This window comes from Pseudorasbora parva, chromosome 12 (assembly GCF_024679245.1).
Source record: "Pseudorasbora parva isolate DD20220531a chromosome 12, ASM2467924v1, whole genome shotgun sequence".
NCBI classification, from domain to species: domain Eukaryota; kingdom Metazoa; phylum Chordata; class Actinopteri; order Cypriniformes; family Gobionidae; genus Pseudorasbora; species Pseudorasbora parva.
This window is the reverse complement of record NC_090183.1, coordinates 29,728,526-29,744,357: the sequence shown is the minus strand read 5'-3', so window position 1 is coordinate 29,744,357 and position 15,832 is coordinate 29,728,526. Positions and strand designations below refer to the sequence as shown.

Here is a 15,832-nt window from a genome sequence, read left to right as displayed (position 1 = left end):
ACGTAGGCTAGCGTACATCAATTTGAAACATTATCGAATACAAGTGAACAGTCAGCTATAAAATGAGAACAGTGCTAAGAATAAAGTGCTTGAAGGTTTAGGTCTAACAATATTCAGGTAGCCTACAGAAATTGAATAATCAAATGTAATCGCAAGGTCGATTAAAATCGTAAATCAAATTTTTTGGCAAAAAATCTGTTTTTTTTTTTTTTTTTGGCCATATCACCCAGCCCTAGTTTTATCTAATCAAACATCATCAATAGTGGTTCACTTCCACGATTTAGTACCAATTTATTCATATCAGCAGTGAACTGTTACATGAACCGTACCCCAGACCAGGGGTTTTCAAACTTGGGTCCGGGGACCCCCAGGGGTCCTCCAGAAACTTCTAAGGGGTCCCCAGAAAATTTCAGAGAATAAAAAGACAAATCAATAATGGATAAAGTCTGTAACAGTTTAATTTCTAAATGTTTCTCTCATTTCTGTTGTAAAAAGCGTATTAATTCAGTTAATTTATCGATACAGCCGCTCTGGAGAAAACAACGATGTCATCGTTCAGCTCAATTCAGTTCTTATACAATGGTGTCTTTGCATGCAGATCAATATAATATTGTTGAATTTGTTATAATTTATAGTTATAATTTAAGTTAAATTAATAATAACAATGCAATAATTAGGAATATAAGAATAATAAATGTGTCGAAGTTTGTAAATCTGTTTTGTGAATAATTATTTCATTGGACTGCCAAAAGGTCAAATATTCTTCTACAAAATTTGGTTAAAATGCAAAAAAGCTCTGATATGATAAATGAGTGCCACTCAAGAGCAAGAGCAAGATCACAGTGTTTTAAATACTATTACAAAAAAAAGTATGCAGTGTGTGGTATAGTTAGCGGTATGCTAGTATTAGATTCTGAATATATCAATTCTTGAATAATCCGTGTATGATTTTACTACAAAACCAATTTTTATTGTTGTCAAAACTTATTGTATTAAAAAAAAAGGTTGATTGTCCTCAGATTTGCCGAAGCATGGCAGCAGCAGTATCGGGATCCTGTACATCCTGGTACCAAGCGTGGCTATACCACTAGCCATCGCCCTGCTGTTCTTCTTCATTTGTGTGTGCCGGAACAACCAGAAAGCCTCACGTCCGCCAGCGCCACGCCAGCCCAAACCTGTCCGTGGTCAGAACGTGGAGATGTCCATGCTCACGGCCTACAAACCAAAGGTGAGAAGTTACTTCTAACAGATCATAACTTACTCTGAAGGATAACTGCACCATGGTGTGATCATTAGAACATTTTCAATAGATTTCAGCATAAAACCCTGCTCGTAAATAAATGTTTAAGTAATTTCTGGTTGGCCTAATTCCATTAGGGAATCGGGTGCTAAAACAACACAGACCACATTAGTGGTGGGAAGTTCAGATAATTTTATTGACTCTGATCTTTAAATCTCGTTCAGCAAAATTAACAATTCTTTTTTCAAGTCATTTCGTTCAGAATCTAATTAAAATGTTACATGTTACATTTTTCAACACACTTTTGGAATAAAAAAATAAACTATAAGCTAATGAAGTCATGGCCAAACTTTGAGAAAAAATGATTAATTAATTGCGCTTGCCTCACCTCCAAATCATTCTTTCTTTAGTCACTTTATCACGTCTGTTCCCTAGAGTAGCTAGGCTACACCTCTCATGACTTCTGGTTCGAGCCGTTAGTTTTGTCATCATGTCTGATCTGGGCCGTGACAGCCTCATAGCCTATGTAATACATGCGTCCGGAAACAGAAAAGATTAGTTCTCTCAAGTCTTCGAGTCATTCGTTCATCAAGTCCCAGCCCAATATAGGCAAGGCTATATGCAGTCACTGGAAACAGAAGAGATTAGTTCATCTCTCGAGTTTTTTGGTTCAAATCGTTCTTCGGGTCTGACTCTTGAGTCTCGTTCTTTTGTCACATGACCGCGCCGGTTCAGTGTCTCACAAGTCACAACATATACAACATTACAGTTGTATTATTGACTGCATGTTGTAATATATTTATTATTATAAAATCATCAGACGATATGGGCAATAAACTATTATGCATATCCATTCTGACCCACCTAATGTGTCCAGGATTCATAGGAAAATCAATTATTAGCTATAGTCCTACTAGCTGTAATAATACTGAAGAAAAACTAAACAAAACTACACACTTGTTTGTGAGGAAAGTTTTGAATGAACTATTTCTGTATCCAACGCGGCTTTCACGTCACGTGATAAAAGAACGAGACTCGGAACGAAAGACTAAAGAGAATGAACCATTTCTGTTTCCGGTACATAGCCTTGTCTATGGGGCCGGGACTTGATGAACGGATGACTCAAACCCAGACTCGAACGATGAACTAATCAATTCTGTTCCTTGTACAAAACATATGGGATGTTGCGCATGCGCGGTCAACACAAAATGAACGGATCGCTCTCTGAGAAAACAGAGTCAACAGAGTCGTTCTCGAGTCATATTAAAGATTTGTTCAAAATCTTTCATGAACGACACATTACTAGACCACGTGCAAATAAACAACGCTATCAGCGCTGCTATCTAGATTTTTATTCTTATACTTTCCACCATTGGATTTGTGAGGCACTCATAACGTTTGAATTAGTGTGCATTCCTGGGTGATAGGGTGGGGTTAGGTTATGGGGGCTGCACAAACAGGAGGCAAAATGGCAGGAGGGATGAGCATATGGAGGCAATCTTTTCCAGGCCTGGAGAGGAATCTAAATATAATCATATTGTTATGATTCCATTTAGATCATTCAAAGCAGATTCAAATGAGATTTTCGCTTGAAAATTGTTTTTCCTGCTTTTTAGTCTTGGTCACTGGTTAAAGTGACATTTTTGCAAACAAATACTTTGAAGAGATGATGCTAGTTCCATTTAGTATTAATCAGACCTTTTGACACCCTGAAGTGCTGTTTGTATCTATAAGACATTGAGACCTCTCATCTAGAGTCTCAGCTGCAGGCCAAAGTTCAGACTAAGGTCACACAAAGGTCACCACTCACTCAAGTAATATCCAAAACAGGGATGAGACATGTTTAGCCTCAGGCCTAGTTGATGCTAACACGAAACAGCTGCTCCTTTCAAAAAATAGAGACCCCTGTCTTTTATTTGGCTCATTTAAAGAGTCTTGTCCATACGAGTCACACAGCATTATACATGTTACTTACATCCAGGGCTGGACTGGGGCTAAAATTCGGCCCTAGCAAACCCAGCCCATCTGGTCCATGAGTTTCCCGTGAATGTGTTTGCTGGAGTTAGGGCCTTAAATTCGAGCAAATAAATAAAACTAGGACAAGGACAAATGATGTATATTATCGAATTTACTGCAAATGCAGATAAACTTAATATTGCTTTTTTGTCACACAGAAATGCACTTGACAGTAAAGCACTGATGATTTTAAGCTCTTTTTTATATACTGCTTTTAAATTATGTCATCATTTCCTCACTCTTATGTCCTTTCAAACCTGTATGACTTCTGTGAAACACTAAAGAAGATATTTTGAAGAATGTTGGCAACCAAGCCATTTTGGTTAGGCTACCATTGAATATTGTATGGACAAAAAAACAGACTCACATGATTTTATTTTATGTCACACAGAAATAAATTCATTTAGGTTTGGAATGACATTAGTGTAAGTAAATGATCACATTTTTGGGTTGACACCTAATTTATGTTAGACACTAATAGCTATCTTTCATGAGGCTATCATTGAAATAACATTTTGTTAGATCTAGATTAGATCTATTAAAAGTTAATAAAACATTTAAAGAGAAAATAAAACTTTGTCCTTAATGCATGTGATCCAAGCTTTAAAGCTGTTTTATTGAATTATAATGACATTTTAACTGAGTTTAACTGTAGGCCAGTTTCATTTAACTGTAAGATCATAGTAGTCACAGGGAAAACAATGCTCCTCATAGGTATATGGGCTCTAAAATGTATAAACCGTATATAATAAACTATTGGATTTGTAATAACAAATATTGTAAACACATGTAGAAAATATGAAAACAGCCTCTATAAAAGTGATTTATATTCAGCAATAGGCTATTTAATGTAGTTGTTAATAGTAAAAATTTTAATAAATACATTTCTTCCAAAACACCTTATTTATTCACTGTTAGCTGCAAGGTAAACTGTGGCTGTGCTAAACTGACATGTTTGTAGTTGTGTGTATTGCCATTTTCCACTTTACCTCATGTATTTAAATGCCCACGGCTATTTTAAAACGGGTCAAATTAAATAAATAAATAAATAAATAACATTCTATTGGCCCCAAAGTGCGTCGGCCCACCGGGAAAATGCCCGGTATTTCAGATTACCAGTCCAGCCCTGCTTACATCTATATCATGCATATAGGCGATAAAAAAGTATAGAATAGTAACTATCATGTAAGTGGTAAGAGTGCATCTGCCAAGTACGTAAATGTACATGACAGTCAGAATATTTTAAGAGCAAACAGATTTTATGCATTTCTGTGGTCACTGGTTGAGGTTGTAACGTCTTGTTTTTCAGCAAAAGAGCAAAAGAAGAAAAAATAAGGATACAATAGTTGAAAACAGCTACTTCATGAATTTAAGCTAACAAAAAATATCAAACCATGGCATGTATATGAAATAAATTTGCCACCCCAGACTTACCTTTCTATTTCCTTCTCTTCTCTAGAGCAAAGCCAAAGAGCTTCCTCTGTCTGCAGTGCGCTTCATGGAGGAGTTGGGCGAGAGCGCTTTTGGTAAGATCTACAAAGGTCACCTGTACCTGCCAGGCATGGAACACGCTCAGCTAGTGGCCATAAAAACACTGAAGGACATCTCAAGTGCACAGCACTGGGGGGATTTCCAGCAGGAAGCATCTGTCTTGGCAGAACTTCATCATCCCAATGTGGTTTGTCTTCTGGGTGTCGTGACCCAGGAGCAGCCTGTCTGCATGCTCTTCGAGTTCCTGGCCCAAGGGGACCTCCACGAATTCCTCATCATGCGTTCCCCCCATTCAGATGTGGGCTGCAGTAGCGATGAAGATGGTACCGTCAAGTCCAGCCTCGACCATGCAGACTTCCTGCACCTGGCCATTCAGGTTGCAGCCGGGATGGAGTACCTCGCCAGCCATTTTTTCGTCCACAAAGACCTTGCGGCGAGAAACATCCTGGTTGGTGAGCAGCTTCACATCAAGATTTCCGATCTTGGCTTGTCGAGAGAAATCTACGCCTCTGATTATTACAGAGTCCAGCCCAAAACGCTCCTTCCTATTCGCTGGATGTCACCAGAGGCCATAATTTACGGAAAGTACACCACAGACTCTGACATTTGGGCATTCGGAGTGGTTCTGTGGGAGATTTTCAGCTTCGGCCTGCAGCCCTATTATGGTTTCAGCAACCAGGAAGTGATAGAGATGGTTCGGAAGAGACAGCTGCTGCCCTGCCCGGAGGATTGCCCTCCTCGTATGTACGCGTTGATGACAGAGTGCTGGCAGGAGGCTCCTGCTCGCAGGCCGAGATTTAAAGACATAAATGGCCGGCTACGTGCTTGGGAGGGTCTGTCCTCCCACGCCAGCTCCAGCACACCATCTGGAGGCAACGCCACCACCCAGACTACCTCTCTGAGCGCCAGCCCCGTCAGCAACCTCAGCAGCCCACGCTACGCTGGATACATCTACGGAGCTCCGCAGACCCTCCCGCCGGGACAAATCGCGGGCTTCATGGCGGCGACGATGCCACAGAACCAGCGTTTTATACCTGTGAACGGATACCCTATCCCACCTGGCTATGCTGCCTTTCCTGCAGCCCATTTCACCACATCTCAGGGCCCTCCGCAGGTGATGCAGCACTGCCCTCCGCCGAAAAGCCGGTCGCCCAGCAGCGCCAGTGGCTCAACCAGTACGGGTCACGTGACCAGTGTCCCCTCCACAGGCTCCAATCATGACGCCAACACGCCCTTGCTTTCTCATTGTGTCACTCTGACAGCAGTACCGGGTGGCACAGTGCCAATTTTTGGACATTTGGCACAGAAGGCCATGCAAATAGACCCAAGTCAGGCAGCACTGCTGGCTGACACTAACAGACTGATGTACAGCGAATCCATCATTACTGCCGATTTGTGAATACATGATGTTTTGTCCTGTATATTAATAATTATTGATATTTTAATGTTTTTTCATTCATTGTAAATATGAAATAGCCTGAACAAAATGCGAAAATTTTATATTTTAATGTTGTTTTATAAATGTGTCTTAAAGGAAACCTGTATATTCACATATTCTCTGTGAAGCTTCATGCCACTTTTTTCGGCTCAATATGACTAAACGTGACAGAACAGCCTTACAATGTCCTTTTTTTCAACCTGTGATGATGCCATTTCAAGGTTGTTTTCGACAGAGCTGTTATGTTATCATCACTTTTATCTTCTTTTTCATTCATCAACGACTTGAAAACTTTGCAGAAGGCTTTAGAATGTCTTGGTCTCTGACCCATCATTGCAATTTGGACGTAATTAATGATTTAAACTGCATCGATATTTCACTGAAATCGAACCCTGTAGAAGAATTAAAGGGTTAGTTCACACAAAAATTAAAATTATTTTATTAATTACTCACGCACATGTCGTTGGACACCCGTAAGACCTTCATTCATCTTTGGAACACAAATGAAGATATTTTTGTTGAAAGCTGATGGCTGAGAAAGGCTTCAGAAAGGCCTCCATTGGCATTCAGTACATTCCCACTCACAAGACCCATAAAGGCACTAAAAACATCGTGCATGCGTCGAGTTCACATCAATAACTTGGTGGATAAAGTTGTTATTTTGATTTTTGTGCGCACAATAACTATTTTCGTCGCATTGTAAAATTATTGTACAGCCACTGTAGTGAGATGGACTTTGTATCGATGTTTTTAGTGCGTTTTATGGGTCCTGTGAGTGGGAATGCACTGAATGCCAATGGAGGCCTTTCTGAAGCCTTTCTCAGCCATCAGCTTTCAACAAAAATATCTTCATTTGTGTTCCGAAGATGAACGAAGGTCTTACGGGTGTCCAACGAAATGAGGGTGAGTAATTAATGAAATTTTCCTTTTGGGGTGAACTAAACCTTTAAGGGAATAGTTTTGCCAGTATACATCACCAATGCCTTAATATAAAATAAATATATTGCTTTAATTATTGCCACCATATGTGCCTGCATTTTATTAAGAATTCAGGCATGTGTTCTGTGAGATTCTTCTGTTACTGTGGTTTTATTCAAATGATTTCAACACATCAGGGCTACGTCCGAATGCTTATGCAGCTGACTTTTTACCCTGTATGCCAATGACTTCTCAAGCAGCGCTTGCGTTTCGAAGGTACCTCTTACAACAAACAGAGACCTTTGGAAAATATTTAAATACCACAAAACTAATTTCCAGCTAGGATTCAAGTCAAAGCTGCACTATGTAACTTTTCCATTCGCTAGAGGGCGCCTATTTAGAACGAAGGCGTAGTTTAATGATGCCACGCTTGAGCTCAGAATCTTGGGACATGTGGTTTTCACCTCACAGCCGGTGGGAAAGAATCGGGATAGTACTCGGGTAGAAATCATCTTCATGGATGCGGTTATTAACGTTACTGTAGTATGAAGCAGAGCAGGACTTTTATTATGATGGGACAGAGTCGCGGGCGCCATTTCCGCTGTTCTGGTCATAAGTATGAGGTAACGCAGCTCTGTTTATCATATTAGATACATTTAATTGTGTTTATAATTATGTTATAACGTTACTCGGTGCGTTCACTCAGCGGCTGCTGTGACACTTATTGTACACTGCTAAGAATAAAGCGTTTCTGCCAAATAAAAAAATAAAAAATGGAAACCGAGGGTAACACGGATATGATCCAATAGACAGGCGACTCCCTCAGACGTCCCGGTTCCTTGGTTAAAACAGCATGTTTCTCACAATTTATCTCACAAAACATTTGGGATAATGTAAGAACTCAATTGAAAAATATATATAACACTGGCCTGGTGGTTTTTGGATATTTTACTGCAAAAATCCTACATAGTGCACCTTTAAATCAAAACTGACTGCTAACAGTTGTATTCGTTTTCCTTTAGGCTCATCTGTCACAGAATCATATGCAGCATTGTTCAGCTTTTGGATGCAGCCCAGATTATTCATATACATTTTGGTCATTGAATGTTGCCTGTATGGCCATAACTGCTGAAATTCAGGCAAGAAGAAAACATTCACAAGGTTTTTGTGTATACTCCATATGTGCCTTACGCAAGAGCATATTTTAAACTGTCAGAATAGCATTTAATTCGTCTAAATGAGTCGTAAACTTTTCACATCACTGTTTGGCCAAGCATATGTGAAATCTGTCTTATTAATGATGCAGAGATTTTGCTAACATGAACTCCTCACTACCTATAGAATGTAACGCCTAATAATTCCTCTAGAGGTCAGTGTCACTCTGCGACTCTGATTGAATGAAGTTCTTTATACTTGTCTCACGATAAGACTGGATGTGCCTAATTCAATTTTTCAGCTTTCATTTGATAATTGTTGACTATCTTCTCTCTCTCTCTGAGAATGTAGCTTGTTTAAAATTTCACCAGGATTAAACAAATTTGACAATTTTAGCAAGCAGCTGTATGTATGTATGTGTCGTGTTCATTCTCATTTTGGTTTGTTGCTATGCAACTGTTTATTTCAAAGGCACTTTTCCTGTGTTGAAGACAATCAAGATTTTATCTTTTATGCAGGGTACAGTGTTTGTGAAGACATGATTGCTTGTGACCTATAAAATGCCTTTTGGACAATCTCATGATTCATCATGATATTTCAAGAACAGACGTTATGCATGGAAAAACTGATGTGTAGATCAGTGGTTTATTTTTTTATGATTTTTCACACTATTTTTCATTAATATTGCAGTCTTTTTATTGTACGTCTGAACATAGTGTGTTGACATTATAAAAGCCACTTAAAGAAACAGCTTGGCTCGTGTCATTGTTTTCTAGCGTTTTGATATAATGGAAGCATACGTCATTAAAATAATTTTAAACTAAGTTGTATTCATGTTTTTATGTATATAGCTTAAGTTAACTGCATCCAGCATTTTAAGAAATGTCATCAGTTGTAATTAAATATTTTTTAAATCTAATCTTTACATTTTGGTTCGTTATTTTTGTTTTAATTTTTTTGTCCCATGGAATTTCAGACCCCAGCCACCCAAATTAAAGGGTTTGCCCAAAAATGGGCAAAAATTCTGTCATTAATTACTCACCCTCATGTCGTTCCAAACTCATAAAACCATTAGATCTTAGGAACACAAATGAAGATATTTTTTATAAATCCGAGAGCTCTGACCTCTTACCCCTCCATAGACAGCAATTTAGTTACCACTTTCAAGGGCCAGAAAGGTAGTAAAGACAGTTAAATGCCCTTTATATGTGGGAGTATGTGCATCCATATGCCACCAGAAGAGAGCAGTGTAGTGTCAGTTTGGTTTCAAACATCAGGATATTCCAGGAAAGTACACACTGACTGTAGTATATTAAAGTCTGTGTGTCTCTGCTCTCTGCATTCATGTGAATGTTTCACATTATAGTACTCCACACATTTCAAAGGTACGTCTTTTTTTTTTTCTTTGGCATTGGATAAATCTTTTAAAAAGGCTAACAAGTCCAGCATGTTGCCAGAAGAAATTATGTGCACATGACTTCATGATTACTCCCATAAAGACTCCATCCCAACAAGGAGAGAGAGAGAGAGAGAGAGAGAGAGAGAGAGAGAGAGAGAGAGAGAGAGAGAGAGAGAGAGAGAGAGAGAGAGAGAGAGAGAGAGAGAGAAAATCTGACCTTGAACACAGAGCATTCAGCATTCAGAGGAGATGGGTTTGATGTTGGGAATGTTTTTGATCAGTTCTGCTCTCCGGTTTCTTATCTGGAACAGTCCCAGGAATGGCCATCCAGTCTCTGGCTCAGGAATGCAATTGCGAAGGTATAAGCCCACAGGACCAAGAAAATGAGTTTCAAAGTTCCATTTACGAGACAAAAACAAACATAGAAGTATTAAGTGATATTTTTCCAGTTATGGACACAAATTTTCATGGACATAGAATTGAAGACTTCCAATGCAAAAGCCTCTAAAATCTCAAAAATTAGATAATACTGAGTGAATGCTCTTTTCACACGTTCAACAAATACTTTCACTTCAACCCCACTAAATCCCAGCCTCAGCCCATTCGGAAGTACCGGTATTAGGTAGAAACCTATTCACAGAAGCCTGAAAAAAATGCTAATTTTAAAGAAAACCATCAGACGGACATCTGAAGTCTTCAATTAGAATCAAGACGAGGGGAAGCACACATTCTTAGGATGGCACATATTAAACATTAATGTATATGATAATGAAATACAATGTGGTCCATGTGATATGCAAACAGTAGGGCTGTTTATGAAAGACACTGGTTATGACTGGCTTTGGATGAGACACTGTAATGGCAGATGTGGTCCAGGTGTACGGTTGATGGCGGGCCAGGGGAGGATCTGGGCATGAAAAGAGCCAGGGAACCTCATGGGCATCCCAAGGTGTGGGTGGAGAAAAAGAATGGACAAAACAAAAAAAAATGTTAGGGCTTCCAGTATGGAAAGGCTGTAGAAGTAAAGGCTAAAAATAACACCTGAGTAAATAGTTGAGCCTTCAGTCTAAACTTGTGTCTATATCTCGAACATTGTTCGGCAATTTAAATATTAAAAGCCATTTGAACAAATGTTCTTTCTTCTTTTGTACAATTAGGGTTAAATGCAGTTTCAAGGTATAATTTTTTTCTACCGAAGGCGGAATATCTGCTTCATCCAATGTATAGATATAATAATTAATGTACTCTGGACTAAGTCAACTTGAGGTATACACCAGATATATTTTTACTAATACCATACAGTTTGGGATGAACTTAAAGAATGTAATAATTAGGGGTGTCAACAATAATCGATTCGGCGATGCATCGCGATGCGGGGCATGAACGATTCAGCATCGATGCGGCAAAGTGCCATAATCGATTATGTCACTGTTTATTTTCTGGCGGACGATAAAGTTGTGAAGTTTCAAATACTTCCGGTTCCGAGAGAATAACAACAACAACAAGGAAGATGGCTGAGGCGGAGGGAGATGACCGCGATAGACGGGTTATTAAAAACGCGCTAACGACCCGAGGTGTGTAGGATTGTACGTATTTTTTTTTTTTTTTTTGCACAATAATCAATGAATCTATAATGACGAAAACCGCCGCAATTCACCTTTATTCCACAAGGTGGCAATGTCTGATACCCAATGATGAAGTGACGTTTCACTCATAGTTACCTCTGACAGAAAACGAAACAATAAAATCTGCAAAACTTGAAATGGGTTAGTGATTTACTTCAGAGAGCAAGTACTAAACACAATCATATGTTAGTGTCACTGTCTCTTGATGATGGATGTGGTCAAGAAGCTGTCAGTGATCAAAATATTGATTTTGAAGACATTGAAAATGAGTTTGGAGAATATGCTGGAGATCGCGAATATGAGGCAGTTGCTGAATATACTGGTAAACGAGCTCTGACGAGGACAGATAATGATGGTATTAAACATCTGCTCAAACTGAATCCTTCCAAGCTCCAAAAGGTAACGAAATAGGTTTTATTTTATTCTTCTGTAGCTGTTACTCTAAAATCAGGAGTTTTATATATTATCACGACAGGTAGAGGTCTATCCATGTTAAATATAGATCTGGGTCGCTAACGACCTGAATATGTAAGAATGTTTGGTGAAACAGTCTTGCATTTAAGGGCTAATTGCATTTTATTTAATTACATTTTATTTTATTTTATAACTTTTATGTCAAAGATACAGGAGACACATAGCAGCCAATACAATCTGTTGTTTAATATCTGCTTGTATTGCCTCATGACTGATGAAAAATTTGCTTTGTGTGCAGTAGAATTTTGATGCATCACAATGCATCGTAGAATCGAATCGAATCGAATCGTTACCTGGTGAATCGTAATCGAATCGAATCGTGAAGGAAGTGCCAATGCACACCCCTAGTAATAATGATTAAACGTTACCCGTTTTCACCAAATGCCTAGTAGAAAAGCAAAGTATTGAAAATTTTTGGACAGCAAGTCTATATCTGAACAACTACAAAAAGATATTTCAGATATCAAATATCAATTTACGTATTTACACACATTCTTTTTCTGTTTGTATTTACAATGCAATGTTTATAATTTGGGCTCAATTTTCCACAAATTCTCATGTTACATTATGTTATGCTTACTCAGAAGCCTATATGTTATAGGTATAGCCTAAATGCATTGTTTATACGTATACCCTTCATACATTTTTCATTTTTATTTTTATTATCTTATGTTTATTAGAAAGTTCTAAACTAAAAAACTTGTTCATGTTTAGTCAGAAAGTCAAACACCACGTCCGATTAAAGGGGGGGGTGAAACACTCAGTTTCAGTCAGTGTCATGTCAATCTTGAGTACCTATAGAGTAGCATTGCATCCTGCATATCTCCGAAAAGTCTTTATTTTTTTTATAATTATATAAGAAAGATGCGCTGTTCCGAGTCTTTCCGAAAAAAGCCGAGAGGGTGGGGGCGTGTCGTGTGAGCGGAGCTAAATAATGACGTGTGCGCGCTGCTGCTATTGTGTTGAGTCGAGTGCGTCGTAAAGCTGTGTCATCCCTAACAGCGGGAAAAAAAACTTTATTCAAAATAAAAATATGGCTTTTAATCAGATACAGCCATATATCTATGATCCGGAATCAGACCCAGAGGCTGCAGTTGAACAGGAGCAGCAGCAAAAACGACTAGAGCAGGACGTCTCTATGTGGTACAAGTTATACACTAACTTAACTATATAATATGCTTAGCGGCTTGTGTTATTTACATATTTATACTTGAATTATATCGTCGTATTTTTGTCTTTGAAGGTGTACATGTGGGAAGTGCAGTTGTGCACGTGTGTTTGTGTGTTTACGCGTGGTTTGTGTAGACAGTAAGCGGACTGGTTTCGCACGGCAGGTTAAGTTAGTGTTTACATAGAAAGACACGGAATAGTAGCGCATTTGAATGAAGAAGCGTGCTTATTTAGTTCAACATATTTTCCCCCTCTTTGTGTATTGCTGTTTGGAGTGCTTTTACAATACACAAACATAAAGTTACACATATAGTGGCCAGTTAAACAAATGTACATGCACTACACATCGCATGCTCCATTGATCAATTAACTATACGTGATCATGTTTGGGCTACTTGATGAGCATAGGCAAAAACACAGACATTTGAAGCAGTCTCACTCACCGCCTGCGGTTCTAACGTTGGGACTGCTCCATCATTCAGCATTAGGCGATCGGAAAATCCGGCGTCAAGCTGGGCCTTGTTTATGAAACAGTCGGCACCGAAATGCAACGAACAGATATAAACATTCACGCAACTCAGTTGCTGATCCGGAAAAGCAAATTACATCCACTGTTGCCTTAACGCGGGGTTTTTGGGGAATCTGTGCAGGACTGTCTTGGTCTGGCAACCAAAAACGCACTTTTTTGGTGACATTGTAATTGTGCACATCACCTGTCCAGCATCCTACAAGCCAGCGCTTTGATGGGCGTAGCCTGTTACTTTCGCTCTCTCCCTCTCTCTCTCTCACGCGCTTCCGGTAGAATTGTCCGTAAGGCCCAGACAAGGAAATTCCGCCCCCATTAACGTCAAAGGGGACGCATGATCTCAAAAAACTTGCCGAAACTTATGACTAACCGGAAGTAGTATTTTTGACAAAGAAATACTCCCATCAAACGTCCACCTTAACTTTTGAAACTTTGTCTATGTTTAGTATGGGATTCAAAGTCTTTAACAGTGTAAAAAGATCAGTATGCATGAAACAGCATTTCACCCCCCCTTTAAGCTAAATGCTATATGTTTATCTTATTCCTCAATTTGCCACACAAGATAGGCTACAGCTGGAATACCAAGCTTCACTTGTGCCTATACAGACGCACACACCAGGTAAGGTCCAAGAACTTTGTCACATCACAACCCCACCCAAATGAAATATAGATGAAGGCCTAAAAATTTGATGTGCCCCAAAACCATAACTTGGCAGTCCTGTCAGTGCGCATTCATAATAATCCTTTCTCTCCTCAGTTTAGCTTCTCTTGCTCTTACAAGTGGCAGTGAGAAACAGCAAATCCTTCTGTTATGAGTAAGCATGATTATGAGATTAAGTAAAAACATTAGCATAGTGCTAACAGATGAAATGCTCTTTGCTTGTTTCTTATGTATTTTTTCGCAATACAATTATAAAATGTTTTTTGGACCCCACTGACTCATTTGACCCAAATTACACTGTTGTGTTTCACAGAAGAAAATAAAGTCATACAGATTTACAATGACATGAGGATGAGTAAACTATGAATGTTTGGGTGGACTGTCCTTTTAAAACAAGTAAAGAAAACTGCCAGTATTAAGACCAAATACACTGCAACAAAGCTTAAAATGTTATGTAGTGTATCTTCTCAATTAAATGTATCTTGTTGTAAGTTTCTTGAGATATTTTAACTTTTAAATCAGACCAAAAAAAATCTGTCATTAATTATCTACTCACCCTCATGTCGTTCCAAACACAGGTATACCTTTTTTTTATTTTTTTTATTTTTATTTTTAATTAAATGCCAGTTACATACATAACAAATTTAAAACAAAAATACATATAATATTCACAAATTCAACAATACAAGAACAATTAAATGTAGTCTAAAAAATTAAATTATATAATGAAAAGAAAAGAAACACAGGTATACCTATGGTTCCAACTCTAGCACGTAGCGTAAGTGAGTGACAGGGAAGAGAAGACATAATTAAATAAAGACGTTATTTTTGTTTGTTTTTATTTTATTTATTTTTGGTGGACGAAAAGTCGAAAAGTGTTCTCATATCATTAAAGGGTTAGTTTACCCAAAAATGAAATTTCTTTCAGACTCTCGGAACACATTAAGATATTTTATATTTAGTCCTAGGCCTTTCTGTCCTTTGAATGTAAGTATGCCCACTTGCTGTCCACATCCAGTAACGTTAGGTAATGAAAATATCATCAAAGTAGTCCACATTTGACATCAGTTGGTTAGTTAGACTCTTTTGAAGCGTCGACAATACATTTTGGTCCAAAAATAACAAAAAATACGAATTTATTCAGCATTGTCTTTCTCTTCTGCGTTTGTTTTCAAACCTGAAATAAAGATTCAAACGGTCGCGAATCAGCAGATTGATTCGTGATTCATATCGCCAATGTCACAAGATTTCAGCAGTTTGCTAGCCTGGATCGGCCTGGATGCCAGCCGAACTCAGCCCCGCCCACAAAAATTTTAGGTCGGGCAGTTCGGTCTGGCCTTGCTCCATAGTAATTATCCCCGAACAGAAACTGTTCGGACCAATGAAATCATCAGGGCGGGCTTTAGACGATGAAGGACAGATGATCCACAGTAATGTAATCATGCACATCATCAAAGGGGCTTGGATTATATTTGTTTGAATCCTAAACGGAGAGCTTGTTTGTATATGCATTCACCTTCACAATTTCTCTCAGAAATGATGATCATGCTGGGTAAGTACTCTGTGTATCATTAAATTATGTTATTTTTTTACAACACCGGCAAAGATCGCGTATTCCAGCCTGATACCAGCGCGCGTGCAGACAGGGTTGCCAAGTTTTCACAACAAAACCCGCCAACTACTAGCCCTAACATAGCTTCTCGGGGGGTTCTCCGAGGG

General features: G+C 38.7%; 1 protein-coding gene and 1 long non-coding RNA gene across 2 annotated transcripts in view; one reads left to right on the top strand and one right to left on the bottom strand.

Annotated features, from left to right (window-relative positions):
- ror1 (receptor tyrosine kinase-like orphan receptor 1) overlaps window positions 1-6,931 on the top strand; it is a 148,867-nt gene extending 141,936 nt beyond the window's left edge. The window contains exons 8-9 of the mRNA XM_067458419.1: window positions 1,020-1,228; window positions 4,716-6,931. Of these exons, the coding sequence (XP_067314520.1) occupies window positions 1,020-1,228; window positions 4,716-6,146 (1,640 nt within the window). The 3' untranslated portion in view covers window positions 6,147-6,931. The remainder of the gene's footprint in view (window positions 1-1,019; window positions 1,229-4,715) is intronic.
- Window positions 1,087-14,697, bottom strand: LOC137093597 (uncharacterized). The gene is made up of 3 exons (XR_010908519.1): window positions 14,670-14,697; window positions 9,875-9,991; window positions 1,087-1,215 (listed from the first exon to the last, which is right to left on the bottom strand). It is a non-coding gene; the product is annotated as an uncharacterized lncRNA (long non-coding RNA).
- Window positions 14,698-15,832: the final 1,135 nt, after the last annotated feature.